Genomic DNA, 16457 nt, shown 5'->3' on the forward strand with positions numbered 1-16457 from the left:
ATGGTGAAGCAAAACACAGGACTATGCAGCACTTTAAAGACTAACAAGATGGTTTATTAGGTGAGGAGCTTCCGTGGGCCAGACCCACTTCCTCAGATTGAATAGTGGAAGAAAATTGTCACAACCATATATACCAAAGGATACAATGAAAAAAATGAACACATATGAAAAGGACAAATCACATTTCAGAACAGAAGGGGGATGGGATGGGGGGGGAAGGTAAATGTCTGTGAGCTAATGATATTAGAGGTGATAATTGGGGAAGCTATCTATGTAATGGGTAGGATCCCCCATCCCCCTTCTGTTCTGAAATTTGATTTGTCCTTTTCATATGTGTTAATTTTTTTAATTGTATCCCTTTAGTATATTTAGTTGTGACAATTTCTTCCACTATTTGATCTGAGGAAGTGGGTCTGGCCCACGGAAGCTCCTCACCTAATAAACCATCTTGTTAGTCTTTAAAGTGCGACATAGTCCTGTGTTTTGTTTCAGCTACACCAGACTAACACGGCTACATTTCTATCACGCTTCTGGATGGGTGAAAGTGACCCATTCATTACATAAGAACATAAGAACGGCCAGACTGGGTCAGACCAAAGGTCCATCCAGCCCAGTATCCTGTCTGCCCACAGTGGCCAATGGCAGATACCCCAGAGGGAGTGAACCAAACAGGAAATGATCAAGCGATCTCTCTCCTGCCATCCATCTCCACCCTCTGACAAACAGAAGCCAGGGACACCATTCCTTACCCATACTGGCTAATAGCCATGAATGGACTTAACCTCCATGAATGTATCTAGTTCTCTTTTAAACCCTGTGATAGTCCGAGCCTTCACAGCCTCCTCAGGCAAGGAGTTCCACAGATTGACTATGCACTGTGTGAAGAAGAACTTCCTTTTATTTTATTTTAAACCTGCTGCCCTTTTAGTTTCATTCATTCATACCAAGGAGACCCAAAGTGGTTCACGGACCTTGGACTGGCCTGCAGCACAGGGGAGAATTCGCCTGTGGAGCAAATGTGATGGTTCTGTAAACCTGACATTTCCTCTCTGTGTTCTGTCCCCCACCAACAGGGCATAATGGAAATGGAGGCTAATTAGAGGGGTATGAGAGCCCATCAAACCTCTAGGACAGTGTGTCCCAATTGGTGCTCCGTGGAACCCTGGGGTTCCATGAAGGGAAAGTAAGGGTTCCGCAAAAAAGAGACACTCCCCCGCCCCTTCTTAAAGAGACGGAGTCTATTTTGCAGTTGTTGTTTTTTTTCTCGACCAATTCTGGTGGGTCTTTTTTTTGCTTGACAAATTTTACCCTGGCAACCCTAGGGGTTCCTTGAAATTCTTTTAAGCTGAAAAGGGTTCCATGGAAAATGCATTTGGGAAACACTGCTCTGGGAAGCTTTTTTGTAGGTGTGGCTCTGTGAAACTTTTGAGAGTTTTGCAAAACGTCCCTTCTCTAACTAGGCACCCGTGGGCAGATTTTCAGCTGATGCAAATCAGCATAAAGCTCCATTGAGCAGGTCTTATCATACCTTGATTTTCCAAGAAAACTCTTACTGAAAAGGATGAGCGACGCTGTTCTCCTTTACACCGGTGTCAACACAGGATCTCTCTATTTGTTTCAGTGGAGTTACTCCAGATTTACACAAGGAACCGTGAAATCAAAGTGTAACTCCAGGCATCTATTTCTAATTATAAGCTTGTGCTACGCAGATAATACAGATTCTTATTTGAAAATAATTCTCGACGGGCTTCTAGGCCTCTTACAAAACAAGATTTAACAAAGGAAATCATACAACAGTCCCCAATTTGTGTTTGGCCACAGCTAATAAGCAGAGCCTCAGAAATCCTTTTCTAAAGCTAGAACAGGGGCTCCAATTTGGGCCAAATGAGTTCTCCCTTCCCTCCTGTTAAGGGCATGTTCAGGGGTTCACTGTGGCTGCAGAGACTTGGGTTGCCAGGTGTCTGGTTTTGAACCGGACAGCCCAGTATTTGAGCTTTCTGTTTGGGAAACAAATTGAGAAAATAGAAATGAGAAAATAGAACTGCCCGGTGTTTTCTAAATAAGATGCAATGTAGACTGTGATGTAATGTCAAGAGTGTCCGGTATTTTTGTTGAAACCATCTGGCAACCCTAGCAGGGATGGTGTGGAAACTGCAGGAAAAATCAGCATCCATCTTCAACTTTCCGCTCTTCGCCTCAAGTGTTAACATGCTCCATTACTGCAGTTTTATGGCACAACAGATGTAATGAAGGAGCTCTGCTTTTCTGAGAGGCTGGTTTAAAAAACACCTTTCTCTTTATGTGTGAAAATGAATACGATAGCAACAATTTCAGCTAGCGGGATTTTCCCTTAGGCCTGGAGAGCCCTCTTGCATTGCCTCCCTCCCTCCTCTCCTGCAGAGGTGTTAAATTAAAGCCCCGAAACACTAGAGATTTTTCTATTTTCACTTAGCACTAGTGAGGTGATACCTGAGGCTGTTTCCTAGCAAGGCGTCAAGGATAATTACAAAGCTGGGGCTTGATTTTGAAAAGCAACTTTGGGCTTTTCTCCAGCAAATAATTACAGGCCCAGTTTTATGGGGTCAAATAATTCGATGTACCAGACTTCAACAGATAGCTGCTTGGCTGCCTCCTGGAAACCAGGTAATCTGTGAAGCGTGTGGGTTTGCAAAATTGTGTCTGAGCATAGAGCTGTATGGGTGTAAAATTGCAAGTATTTGCAACCCCAAGCATTTGAAAATCATGAGCCAGTCCCTGGAGAAAATCAGGAGATTTTTTTTTAAAGATGTTTTGGTTTCTGAGTTTTTGGGTTGCATTCAGGTTACGTTGTCAAGCTTTTCTCCAAAATGAGAGCTTGAAAGGTATTTTTTCTTTAAACTTAAAATCAATTATTGAAATCTTATGTAACTAGTATCCTCCAGAAGCTGGGGTGTGTAAGAAAAACAATAAATAGCTCAAGACCAATCTTCCCTTTAAGCTGTGCAGCCACCTAGGAAAGATTCAAATGCTGCCCAGCTGATTAGCAGATAGCCCATGTAACCGCCACAAGGCGGATTTGAACCTAGGATCTCTGAAGCGGAGAATAACCACACACCGAAGCTGTGTCTAGACTGGCAAGATTTTGCGCAAAAGCACCTGCTTTTGCGCAAAATCTTGCCACCTGCCTACACCGGCCGCGAGTATTTGCGCAAGAACACTGACTTTGTACTGTACAAAATCAGTGGTTCTTGCGCAAATACTCCGACGCTCCCGCTCAGGGATAAGCCCTCTTGCGCAACTGTTTTTGTGCAAGAGGGCCAGTGTAGACAGCCAAGTTAATTTCTTGCGCAAGAAAGCCCGATGGCTAAAATGGCCATCGGAGCTTTCCTGCGCAAGAGAGCTTCTACGCTGGCATGGATGCTTTTGTGCAAAAGCAAATCTTTTGCGCAGAGGCACATGCCAGTATAGACGCTCTCTTGCGCAAATACTTTTAATGGAAAAATTTTTCCGTTAAAAGTATTTGCGCAAAATCATGCCAGTCTAGATGCAGCCTTAGTGTGGTTACTCCCACAGCTGGCAGGGTGCGTGTCTACTGGTGGTGCACATCCACACATGCTTGGGTGCACGTAACAACATTTATCCTGCACGTGGGTGGCTAAAAAGGGGGAGCGTTGCTCATGCCTGGCAATAAAAACCACAAGAGTTGGCAACACCCTTGCAAAGAATGAGAAGAGGGGCATCCGGGGCTCGCAGGTCAACGTGAGAGTTTGCTCCCAGCTGACGAAGCCCCCAAAGGGAAAGAAAGGCTCTGCAATCCAGGCCCTGGCCGGACTCTGCTTAAAACCCAACTCGCAACACAGGGTCAGCGTCTAGCAGCTTCCCCCATCCTGGGGCATCCTCATGGCCTAGGGTGCTCCGGGGGGCTGGCAGGGGGACGGTGGGGCCAGCAGCACCACTTATGCAGGACAGAAGAGTCTGGACTCCTGGGTCCTCTGCTGGATGGGCCCACTCATTGCCTTTAGCACCCTGCCTCAGTTTCCCTCCCTGCCCACTAGCAGCTCCCTTGTCCCCAGGGAGTGGGGGAGGGGGAGCGCCCCTCACCAAGATGGCGGCCCCTTCCTCCCAGGCCAGAGGTCGCCCCTCACCAAGATGGCGGCCCGCTCGGTTTTCCCCCCCCGGCGCAAGTGCGCCCTGCACAAAGATGGCGGCGCGGCCGGAGTCCTTCCGGTTTTCGCTGCCCCGCACAAAAATGGCGGCGGGCCGGCGTGCGCGTGCGCGCTGGAGTTGAAAGGTCCAGGCTGGGGCCAGGCGTCCTCCTGGCTGCTGCTGGGCGAGGCCGGGGTAGGAGACGGGGGGGGGGGCGGGAATCTGGACTGGAGGGGGGGCTGAGCCCGGGGGGACTGAGCCCGGGGGGGGAGTCTGGACTGGGGGGGGGGCTGAGCCCGGGGGGGGGGAGTCTGGACTGGGGGGGGGGGCTGAGCCCGGGGGGAGGGAGTCTGGACTGGGGGGGGGCTGAGCCCGGGGGGGAGGGAGTCTGGACTGGGGGGGGGCTGAGCCGGGGGGGAGGGAGTCTGGACTGGGGGGAGGGGCTGAGCCCGGGGGGAGGGAAACTGGACTGGGGGATGTGGGGGGTCTGAGCCCCGGGGGGAGGGTGTCTGGATGGGGGGAGGATGAGCCCTGTGGGGGGATCTGGACTGGGGGGCTGAGCCCGGGGAGAGGGGCTGAGTCCTGGTGGGGTCTGGACTGGAGAGGGGGGGCTGAGCCCTGGGGGGGAGCTGATCCCCAAGCCAGCAAAAGGCAGATCACCTACAGAAAAAGGACAGCCTGAGCTGGGAGGCTGAGCCCTGGGGGGATCTGGACTGGGGGGCACTGAGCCCAGGGGGGGTGTTCACCTGGAGGAGGGATTGAGCTTCCTATGGGAGTGGGTTTGGAGGCTGGGAGGGGGGTTTGAGCCTGACGATGGGTGGGGTCAGAGCTCCCTATGGGAACGTGCGTAGAGATGGGGTAAGCCTTGAAAGGGATGGGTCTGAGCCCTTTGCTGGTGGGTGTTGAACTCCTATAGTGGGGGGTCTGAAGACAGGGGCAGCTCCTCCTGCTGCGGGGAAGGCGTGTTCCCTTTTAGCATGGGCTCTGGAAGGTCACTGGGCCCCTGCCTGTGGGGAGAAGGAAAGGTGTCCAAGCCCATGTGACAGGGTGGGGGTCTCCGTCCCAGTACAGCAAAGGTTCCAGGTGGGAGGTGGCTCTGAGCCCTGATATAGTGAGGCCTCGGTGTGTGGGCCCTTATTTCTGATCCCCTGTGGGGGAGCTGGTCCCCAAGTCAGCAAAAGGCAGATCACCTACAGAGCTCAGGCTGTCCTGTGATCAATACACCTTCCCTGCCCCTCCCCACCCGGGCCCTTCAATTAGTCATCCCCTGGGTATCTTGGGTCCCCTTTGTCTCTTGTGCTTGTTAATGCATTGTCCTAGCAGTTATCCTTATTCCCTTTTCTCTCAATTGCAACCAGTTCCTCCTCCTGACTGCACGGTGTCTGGAGAGTGAAGGAATCATGAAAGCTGCTCAGGAAATGGGTTTCTAGGGATCAGCTCTTTGGGCTGCTGGACGTTTCAGCCACGTTCCCACTGATCTCTCTCCTGCCCAGGTAACTGGAAAGGATGTCGGAGGGGAGTTCAGGCAACGATGCTGGCAACCCAGGCAGCCTCCGGCCTGGACTCCCTGGGGCACGAGGGCTGATAGGGAGGAGACCTGCCACCCCAATTACGCCTGGGCGCCTCCCCTCCATCCGTTCCCGAGACCTTACCCTCGGAGGCGTAAAAAAGGTAAGTGTCCCCGATTGCCCAGACGAGACTCCTCTCCTGACTTTCTTTAACCAAATGAGTGGCCCGTAGAATGCATTTGATCTCAATTTATAAGACCTTATCCTGCACCCCCCGGGATCAGTACCACTGACTTTACCAAGTGCTGGATCTAGCCTGTAATATCCATGATTTGGGGCTGTACTAATGATCGAAAATACATAGTCACTGCTCCAAAGGGTTTGCCCCCCTCAACAGACCTGCTTAAATCCTGTTGCGCAGACACTTCTCTGAAGGATGCTGCTAATTGTTCTTGGCTCATTTTCAGAGTCTAACAAAAGCTGCCTCCTACTGACACGCAAGAGCTTAGAGACCCAATTTTTTTTTATTACAATAGTTTGTGTCCACTTGTGCTTTGTATCTTGCTGCCTGGAGGAAGGGGCGTACGCTAAACACAAACTGCTTGGGTTAAAAAGTAAGTTGTCTGTTTTGGAATGGCTCACGCCTTCCTGTGCAGCATCTGATGAGGAGGAGACGATGCTATGTTGACTCTTGCTGTGATCTGATATGCCAATTCCTGTGCAGAATAGTTGTTGGAGCGATCAGAACGCTTCTCTGACACTAACTCGTTCTGAGGCCTTGGCACTTTCTGTTTCCTTTTCCCATCTGGAAAGTGGGGGAACGCTTGTCTACTTGCCTTATAGGGCTGGGTGTGAGGGTCAATCAATTAATGTCTGAAGAGAAGTCAGAAAACAAGTCTTAGATTAGGGGTGGGGAACCTAAGCTCTGGGGACCGGATGAGGCCCCTGGCTTGCCTGGATCCAGCCCATAAGGCATCTCATTCTTGGCTCTACCCCAGATCTAGTCTAACCCCAGCCCCCTGGGCATGCGAGTGTGTCTTTCTGGTCAGTCAGGGACCACATCAGAGGGGTGGGGTCCTCTTTTTTTTGGGGGGGGGGCTTCTTTTGTGTGGCCCCCCAACTGATTTTTCTGTGGGTCAGTGGCCCCTGACCCAAAAAATGTTCCCCACCCTGCCTTCAATCAACAGCATTATTCAGGCATTCTCAGCCTAGGCGTGATCTTGCCAATCTCTGGGTGTTGCCATCTCCTCTGTGGCCTCTTCTTTTAAAGGCTGCCCTCTAACCTGTCCCAGTGCCTCGTGGGCAATATGTGTAGTTGGAGCTTGTACCTTCTGTAGAGGTAACAGGACATGCTGCACTGCCTCAGTTTGTAATACAGTCCGATAGGAAGCCTGGCACAGAACCAAGCTCTTGTTTGTAAAGCATCATGCACAGATACTGGACTAATCCGGGCCTAGGTGGACAGTCAGGTGCCGGTGCGTAAGACGGCTTGTAAACAGCCACACCCATGGGCAGAACCATGATAAAACTGATGCAGAGCACCTCCCGAAGGCAGGAGTTACATCCAGGGTCCAAAACTTGCCCCTCTTAGGATCTAACACAATGTTACTAAGCTCAGCAGCAGATGGTGGGGCCACCCAATAGCCCCTGTTTGGTTTCTGTGGCTTATATTTGCACTTTCTGAACAAGCATCTCAATCTGGTTTTTGTTTTGTTTTGCAGAAAACGTTCACCCCCAACATAATTAGCAGGAAGATCAAAGAGGAGTAAGTGGCCGGCTTATGCCGTATCTCAGTGGAGTGGAATGTGATGATCTAAAACTAATGTGTATTGGTGGCTGTGCACGATTAAACAGCCTGCAGGTTCCACCCCAGAGCTGGCCGCATGGCAGCAGTCGTGCTAGACAGTTTGTAAAATATTCTGGCATCTTCTGCGTGTATGTTATTGTTAGAAGATGTGCGCGAGGGTTGCGTCAAGCGTGCTAGGGTTTAGCGGGAGCGTTTCAAACCGTACGCCCTCTGCTCTTTTCCTTCAGGCCGAAAGAGGCTGTCTCCATCAAGAAAGAGAAGAAAGAGAGAGATCGGGATCGGCAGCGAGATGGCCACGGGCGAGGCAGAGGGAGGCCAGAGGTCATTCAGTCCCACTCCATCTTTGAGCAAGGCCCAGCAGAAATGATGAAGAAGAAGGGTACCATTAGCAGGGGTTGGGACATCCCTTGTGGGCGGGAGGGTGTTGCAGAAGCCACTTTCCCCAGAGTCTCTCTCCTGCTTTGCTTCTCCTCCGTGGAGGTAACTCACAGCTAAGGCCAGGGATAGAGATGGCTGCATTTGGGTGGTGGTGAGAAGGATCCCTGGGTCCCGCTTATATGTATCTTGGACTGCAAAAGCCCTTTGGGCTGAACAGCGATGCCCCCGGGTTGACGGACGCTGGTGCTGCCTAGATGCTGGCTCAGTCAAAGTGGCACTTTCAAGTCTAGCGAGCTGAGCTGTGTGGGGTGGAGGGGTTGATGATCAAGTTCGAGCTCCTAATGCCACGGGGATGCGGCAGCCGAAATTCTAACTCGTCAGCTGCTGAGCCAGTCACTCGGCAAGACGTGTGTGTTTTGCACCTGGACTGCGCTCGCGCAAGCGGCGCTAACTCGTGTAGTGGCTTGAGAGAACGCCTTGTGGAGAAACCCAGCCCTGAGCTCCCCCGCCCCACCAGAGGTGCAATTCCCCTAGGCCAGGCTGGAGGCACATTGGCAGGCGAGAAGCTTGTTCTAGAGTTGAAGGAGGGGACCTCCGTCTGCTGGCCTCTGAATCCAGAGCCACTCCAGGAGAAGGGGGGGGTTGACGTCCGGCGCTCAGCAAAGGGGTGATCCCTGTTCCAAACCTTCACCCCGCGCTGTCCTCTTCCACCCAGGCACCTGGGACAAGACTGTGGACATGACCGACTTCGGCCCTTCCCACATCATCAACATAAAGAAAGAGAAGAGGGAAACGGACGAGGAGACCAAGCAGATCCTGCGTATGCTGGAAAAGGATGACGTACGCAAGGCTGGGAGGGAGGGGGCAGGGCTAGCGTTCTCCAGCCAGCTGGAACAGAGGAGCTCACTCCAGGATAGGGTTGCCAGGTGTCCAGTATTCACCCGGACAGTCCGGTATTTTCACCTCTTGTCCGGTTAAAAAAATTCAGAGAATACCGGACACCTAAGATATCCGGTATTTTCTGAATATTTCCCTGGCCAGAGGCGAAAATGCCGGGCACCTGGCAACCCTACACACACTCAGTGCCTGGCCTCCCCACCCCCCTCGAGTTCCCCCCCAGCCCCCAACACCCCCAGCCCCCATGCTTACCTGGTTCCCCAAAGCTGCCGGCACAAAATGGCTGCCGGCCAAAAGACCTAGGGGAAGCAATGCCCTGGGTCTTAGTGCTCAATCGCTCCCCTGTTCCTATCCATGCACTCACGCTTAAAGGGGACATGCTGGGTTTTTTTTTGTTTGTTTGTTTTTCCCCCTCAACTCCCCCCCCCCCCTTTTTTTTTCTCTCCCTTCAACAGAATTTTTTCCTGGTGGTTGTGTTTTTTTTGGGGGGGGGGGGGATTTCCGTATTTTTGTTTCAACCGTCTGGCAACCCTACTCCAGGATTGTTCCACTGAAAAGAAAGAAATGAGGATGGCTGGCGTAGCTCTCTCCTCTCTCTGCCGCTGAGGGATGTTCTGCTTTTTTACTCTTTCCCCCTCTCTGCCTTTCCCCCGCCAGTTCCTTGACGACCCGCGCTTGAGGAACGACATCCGGAACAAGCCGGTTCAGCTGCCGCTGGCCCACTCGGGCTGGCTGTTCAAGGAAGAGGGGGATGACCAGGAAGACGTCAAGCCCTGGGTCTCCAGCACCGACATCAAGGAAGAGAAGATGGAAGTGGATTTGCCTGCAGTGAAAGGTGTCAGCTCCGAACCCATCGTGGTCGGACTCTGCTGCGATCCCAAGGGGGATACGTCCCAGGGCTGAGCTTTCACCAGTCCTAGTTGCAGCCTCGCAGCTTGGATGCCTGAGTAGGGGAACCCGGAGCTGGTTGGTGGCAGTGAACTCCCAAAGTGCAAGCATTAAAGCTGAGGCTACTGGCTCTTGGCCAGGAGACGACCTCCTTGGCAGGTCTAGTACGTTTGCTCTGGCCCTTCCATTTCTAGCTCCTTACCCCGTTGTAGGGAGCAGAGGCACATCAGGGCTTCCCTGATTGGAGAGCAGTGAGGTCCAGAAGTTGCATGGGATGGAGGGAAACCCCATGGGGATGTGACCATGACCAGTTAGTATGCTGGACCATTGACAGCAGCCCAAAAGGTACAGTGTAGTTAGCTCTGACCCACGATAGTTCTTGTCTCCAGCCCTTGAGAAGACAGAGACGCCTCCTCCCCGTCCCCCCGGAATCAAGGGTTGATTCCAGGGTAGCCCCAGCTTTCACTGGGTGTGACGTTACCCTCCCAGTCACTGAGGTCCCGGTCTGCACGGTGCTGAGAACCTCGATTCCCACCAACTCCAGCAGGAGGCGAGGGTGCTAGAGCCCAGCTTTCTTCCTGCACCCCCGGCTGTCCTGCTGCAGTGGCTACAGCCCCCGCACAGTGACGCGGGCACTCCCGGCGCGTGGGCCGGTTGGGTTGCGGGGCAGTGGTGATCGCCCCGCACGGGGAGCCTGCAACCTTGTCTCTGCTCTTAGTGAAAGAGGAGCCCCGCGACGAGGAGGACTCGGAGCAGCCGCTGGCGGTCGCCAAGCCAGCTCCGGCAAAGGCACCTCCCAGCTACCCCCAAGAGATCTCCGTGGCAGAGATGCTGCAGCAGCTCAGCCTGAGCAAGGAGGAGGAGCTGGTCTTTTTGCAGCTGCCGGACACGCTCCCCGGGCAGCCGCTCACGCAGGACACCAAACCCATCAAAACAGAGGTGCAGAACGAGGAGGGGCAGCTGATGGTGGTGATGCAGGAGAAGAGCCAGGTAGGAGGCCCCATAGGGAGGGGAATGAGATGGACGTTGCAGCAAAGGGCAGCTTGCTGCACATCGGGGGAGCTATATGCACCGGTTGGGGCTGGGCGCTAGAGAAGCACGAGGCTTGGGATTGTGGGTAAAACCTAGCAAAGAGCCGAGCCCTGTCCGATGGCAGCTCCCTGGTGTGCATGTGCAATGGGAGGAGGAGGAGCAACGCCACAAGGGATGGAGTCTGTGTTGGCATTTCTGGGGGGCTGGCTGTGTCCTGCAGTGACATCTCTGGGGTGGGATGGGGGCCCAGAGGCAATTTGAACAGTGCTCCCCAAACCCCTTCCCTGAGTCCTTCACACACACCCAGAAAACCCCCAGGATTTCATCAGTGCCACGTGTGCAGGCAGCTCCGTCCATGTGTTGGCTTGTGATCATGCCCAGTTCCCCCAGCCAGGATCCCAGTCTGTTGGCCTGTGGCATCCTGGCAGCTCGGGCCAGGTGGCAGATCCGCTTGCAGCCTCACAAGGCTCGGGGGTGGTAGACCCTGCTGGAGCTGGCACCAAATCCTGAAAGAGGCAGCTAGCGTCTCCCCAGTGACACGGCACACGTGAGCCTTGCTGCATGGAGGAGGCGGCACGTCCTGCGGGCTCTTTTGCTCCTCTCCGGAGAGACACTATGCGGGGGGGCACACGTGCATCCCAGCTCCTGGCTGGAGAAGAGCCCGGGGCCAAGGTGCTGGACCACGCGAACCCCGCCCGTGTCTCTCCACAGGAGGGCAAGCAGGCTGATCACATCTGCACCCTGGCGGACCTGCCGGAAGGGCAGGTGGGGAAGCTGCTGATCCGCAAATCAGGGAGGGTGCAGCTGGCGCTGGGCAGAGTGACTCTGGACGTGACCATGGGGACGCCCTGCTCCTTTCTGCAGGTAACCGCTCGCTCAGCGGCCGGCAGGCAGGGCCAGCGCCTCGTCCTGGCCCCGCTGAGGGGGAGGGGGAGGCATTGCCAGCCTGGGGAATGATTCCTCCACCGCCGCTGTGCATTTGCAGCCCTGTGCCTTGTGTTTCAGGGCTGACCTGGCCTGAAGGGGCCCCTCTGTGGTTGGAGGAGCATTCCCTGTCCGGGGCCCATTCAGTCTGGGGTCTCTTGACTAAGATGGCTAGTGAGAGTAGCTGTCGTACCAGATTCTGTGACCCGCGATGCCTGTCTCCGTGGCACCTGAACACCATCGTCTGGAGCCCTAGCTGCTAGGGATTGGTCTGAGGCTCCCCTCAGCAGCCCCCGGGTAGCAGCGCCTTTCCTCCGCTCTCCACCTGGGCCTGACTTCAGCCAGTGCCCCAGAGGTGCAAGGTTCTGTAGCTACTAGGGATGTAAGCGACTAGTATTGGAGGCAGCAGGGTGAGGAGCAGGAGCGGGTACCGGGAGGAGCTAGCTTAAAAGCCGGTTCCAGAAAGACAGTGCAGGGGAAAGTCGCGGGGACTGGGCGCAAGCTGATTCCCGGCTCGCGCCCAGTCCCAGACACTGCCCCTCTGCTTTTGAAATGTATTAAGAGCCAGTAGGCTCTCAATAAATACATTTAAAAATTAGGAGCGTAGCCGGGGGGGGGGACCCAGTGCGAGCTGGGACAGCTGATTCTCGGCTCGTGCTGGGTCCTTCCTGCTGCGCTTTAGTCCCTTCAATGTATTAAGAGCCGGCAGGCTCACGCCGGGTCCCTCCTGCTGCGCACCAGCCCCTTAAATGTATTTTATGCATTTTAAAGGCAGAGCCGCAGCAGGGTTAGCTCCCAGGCTGGGAACTGCGGCTGGGAACTGTTTATCGACTAGTTGATTAAACTAAATGTAGATACTAGGGATGTTACATCTCGTTTTCCCAAGCCATCCGCTTGCTGTGCCCTGCGGGGAATGAGAAGAGCTGCTGCTGCTGTCTTATTGGGGGCCAGAAGGAGGCCCCATGACATGAGGGTGTGTTGCATCTACTCCCCAGCACTGGCAGTGGGGGGATTTATCTTAGAGACGGGGGCTGGAGGAGAGAAGTTCAGCTCACTTGCAAAGAAGTGGGGTGGGGAGCCTGCAGTTGAGCAAGGATTTTGCCTACTCTAGTCACCTAGCTGGGTCTGTAACCTGCACAAAGGGGATCTAGGTGCCCAGGCAGCTAGCAGATGATCTACTGGGTTTGGCTCTCCCAGCTGGACAGGAACCGCTCCCCCGCCCTCTTCCCCCCCCCCCCCGCCCCCACGACGGAGCACTGAAAATGGGTGTTTGATGGGAGCGTAACTCGCTCCTGCGATGACTGAGGGCCCGGGCATGACGCTAGAGCGTTGCGCTCTCAAGGAGTCGTGAAGATGTGTTTTCCTGAGCCCAGAATCCCAGGGGATGGGCGCTAGTTACTCATGGACAGGCCTGTCCACAGGGGCAGCTCTCGCTGTGTATAATGGTGTCTCCTGTCTTGTTGAAAGGAGCTGGTATCCGTGGGCATCGGCGACAGCAGGACTGGCGAGATGATCGTCCTGGGGCACGTCAAGCACAAGCTGGTGTGTTCCCCAGACTTCGAGTCCCTGCTGGAGCACAAGCATCGATAGGCGAGAGGCGAGAAGTGCGGGGGCAGGGGGGAGTTCTCTGGCTTTCTCCTCTCCTTTGTGAAGGTTCAGGACAAGCGGCAGCGACTCGGAATCTCCCAGCTGGGCTGCTCCTCCCACCCGCCCGGGACCCCCAGCGCAGCTCCGGCGCCGTTCTGGCTGCGGGAAGCAGGCGCGTCCCCCAGGAGGCTTGCCCGTGGCCGTGCGATGCCCTCTGTGCTGCTACATCGCCCACGGGCATCTGGCACGGAGAGGCCTCTTCTCCGGGTTCTTTGCTGGCTGAGCTCTGAGCAAGAGGCATGAGGAGGGCTCCTCCCCTCCAGCGGTAGCTATAATTACAGGGGACAGGTGCGTTCCTGTCCCGCCTGGCACAAGCCTGCACATGTCTATTCCGTGTGTAGATGAACTCTTCCCACCCTGTGCATGTAGCAAAGCCCGAGTAACTTCTACTCTGCCTGGGGGCCTAGCTGCGGATCGGAGACAATCGGGGTTCGGGTGGGTGCGGCGTAGCCTGCCCAGTACCCCTGTGGGGGGCTTCCCTTCAGCCCTCTGGGTTCTGTATGAGCTTGCAGTGTCTTCCCATATCCACTGCCTTGCCCTGCCCGAGTCCCTCACCCAGCCAGCGCCCGTGACAAAGCCCCTCAAGCAACGTCCCTGCCATTGAGTGAGCTGCCTCTGCCGCCCTCCCACGCCCTGCTGGGGAGAGCCCACGAGCCGAGCCTGGGGACAGTTACGCTTTCGCCAGTGTTTCCCCTTTGGGCTGAGCTACCAAGGGAGCTGTTCCTGCCCGCTCGCGGCCCTGCCTGTCCCCACGCCCAGGCTGGAATCCTGCCTCTCTCCCTAGGCTGCAGTCAGACGCAGCAGGCCCATGCTAGCTGGCTCCGGCTCCCACGTAGGGGGTGTTTAATTGCGGCGCAGCTCTGCCGAGACCCGCTGTCAAGGTCCCGGAGGCCGGGCTTCGGCCTGAGCCTGCAAATCTACGCTGATGCCAAACAGCTGGAGCCAGCTGGCCCGGGCCAGCCCCGGGTTTTTCTTTGCAGTGTAGACGTGCCCCGAGGCAATTCTGTTCTGTGCAGCCATTCAGTGCCTTGCTTTCACTGCCCCCCAGAGAGACGCACTGCCTCGTGTCCCTGCTTGTGTCCCTTAAAAAGGCTAGGCCCTGTGCCGGTCAGGGTGCGATTCGGCCTTGTGGGTGAATCCGCACCAAGGAGTGAAGGGGAGGAGCCCTGTTTGCCAAAGTCACTTTGAACTCCTAAGTGGGATGGGCCTGTTTAAATTTTCCAGCCCGCCCTGCTGGGGAACCATTGGAGAATGTGCCATTAACTTCACCCACGGCTCGTCATGCTGTTGAGAGGAGTCGAACATTAAAATGTGGCCTAGGTCCCAAATCCAGTCAGTGCCCTTCAAGCTCCTCCCGGCCCCTGTTTCTCCCAATCCCAAAATCTGGCTGGTTGCTGATGGGCCCAGTGCGTTCATTGTATTATTGAGGCTGTGGAGGAATAGGCCAAGTCCACTTGTGTACAATGGCCGCTAGGTTCTGGAGGACTCCACAGAAACTACTTCGTTCCACCTCTTCCGCTGAGACTTCAGCCGCCCCGAATTCCTCGCCCGTTGGTGTGAGCAGCTGACGAGAGCCGTCGACCTCCCCGGCGGCTTGCGCCGAGGCAGCGGATTCCCACTGGGGCGGTCGCTCTCAGAAGACCTCTGCACTTGACGCGGTGGGAGAGCCAGAGAGAGCTGCCCTCGCCGCAGTGTGGCGGGAAGGCTGCTGGACTCTACCAGCAGCGTTTTGTGTGGCAATCCAAGTGGAATAAAACTGCTTCTGAGTGCCCATGTGGGATGTGTGTGGGCTACAGTTTATTCCTGGCTGGCTGCAGCGCATCCTCTCTGTACTTAGCGTCTTGTGTGCGCTCTCGCCCTGAAACTCACTGCTCCCTTCCCCTCCCCCAGCGTTTGGGAATCTGCCCGTCCTTCCTGCAGTTTCCTACATCTTGGCATCCTCGAGGTCACCTTTTGCCCTCCTAGCTCCCTGCACCGTTGCACCTTCCCTCAGAAGCATCTTTTTTGCCTACCCTCGGTCTCTGACAAATTGTCACAAGTTGGGTCAACTGAGACTGATTCTGGGCAGTGTCTGTGGGGTTTGTTTCTTCTCCACCCTGCCCTCCAAACCTGCTGTGTGGGAAGGGTTTGGTACCCTCGTCTGCTCCGTCCCTAACCCTTGTGGAACATCTACCGATACCTCTCTAGGAGAGTCATTCAGTAAATATTCACACCAGTTAAAACCAACCGCCCCTCCTGGGGCTGCTGCAATTTTGATAGAAACCTTGTGAAATCTCCAGGCATTATCTGACGTTACCATCAAACCTCCCACTCCGCTGTTCAGGAGGTAGTAGCAACATCTCACTCATCCAGATAATCCGCTTTATTAGCACTGAAATCTGGGTCTGCACACTGCGGCAGGCAAGGGCGTGAGAGGGATGTCTAGCTGCGATGGCTAAGGCTGATGGCCAGGTTGCCCATCACTGTTGTTCTTTGGGTTGGGTTCCACGGTTTTATGTCCCTTGACTCAAAGGAGGGTAAAATAAGGTGGAAAGGGCCGGTCTTGGTAAGCCCAATTTGCTTCTAGCAGTTTGGCTGGCTTCAGATGCAACCCCCCCGCACAGTTATGGCTTTGATGAGAAACACGGGTGTAGCACAACCTTTCGGTGACCCAGCTTGCCAACAGTGTCAGGGACATCTTGGGGTCAGGCGCCGGTCCCTGAGAACTGCTCTGCCTAACTCAGTGGCCAGAAAGGTCTTTGTTATTAGAAAAGCCTGGTTGTTGCGGATCTTTACAAAAAGGCTCTTAATCCTCTGAAGGTGGGTACCGTCTGTGCTGGCAACTCGTGTCTCTTACATGTCAAAATATAAGAGTCGTGGCCGTCTAGCGACTAGCTATTGCTTTGTCCTTTGTGAGGATATTGGAAGAGCATGGAGCCAAAAGCAAATCCTCTTGGAGGGGGGTCCAGGCTCTCAGATCTTTAGTGTGCTGTATGTTCCCCCTCCCTTTTTATTGGCCAATTGGCTGTTGCTTTGCCAAGCAGATGGATTTGGCCAAATACACCTGGACTTACGTCTACACTGGCATGATTTTCCGGAAATGCTTTTAACGGAGAAGTTTTCTGTTAAAAGCATTTTTGGAAAAGCGCGTCTAGATTGGCAGGACGCTTTTCCGGAAAAGCACTTCTTGCAGAAAAGCGTCTGTGGCCAATCTAGACGTGCTTTTCCGCAAAAAAGCCCCGATTGCCATTTTTGCGATTGGGGCTTTTTTG

The 16457-nt window shown here is 54.6% G+C and overlaps 1 protein-coding gene across 1 annotated transcript; it reads left to right on the forward strand.

Moving 5' to 3' along the window:
• The first annotated feature begins 4166 nt into the window (after positions 1-4166).
• POLR3D (RNA polymerase III subunit D) lies at positions 4167-14984 on the forward strand. Its single transcript, XM_075910660.2, has 9 exons — positions 4167-4320; positions 5619-5796; positions 7355-7398; positions 7668-7819; positions 8534-8658; positions 9373-9550; positions 10322-10593; positions 11347-11499; positions 13027-14984. The coding sequence occupies exons 2-9, from the start codon at positions 5632-5634 to the stop codon at positions 13147-13149; spliced, it is 1212 nt and encodes a 403-aa protein (XP_075766775.2). The 5' UTR covers positions 4167-4320; positions 5619-5631; the 3' UTR covers positions 13150-14984.
• Positions 14985-16457: the final 1473 nt, after the last annotated feature.

Source organism: Pelodiscus sinensis, chromosome 28, assembly GCF_052426305.1.
Source record: "Pelodiscus sinensis isolate ZL-2025 chromosome 28, ASM5242630v1, whole genome shotgun sequence".
Classification (NCBI taxonomy): domain Eukaryota; kingdom Metazoa; phylum Chordata; order Testudines; family Trionychidae; genus Pelodiscus; species Pelodiscus sinensis.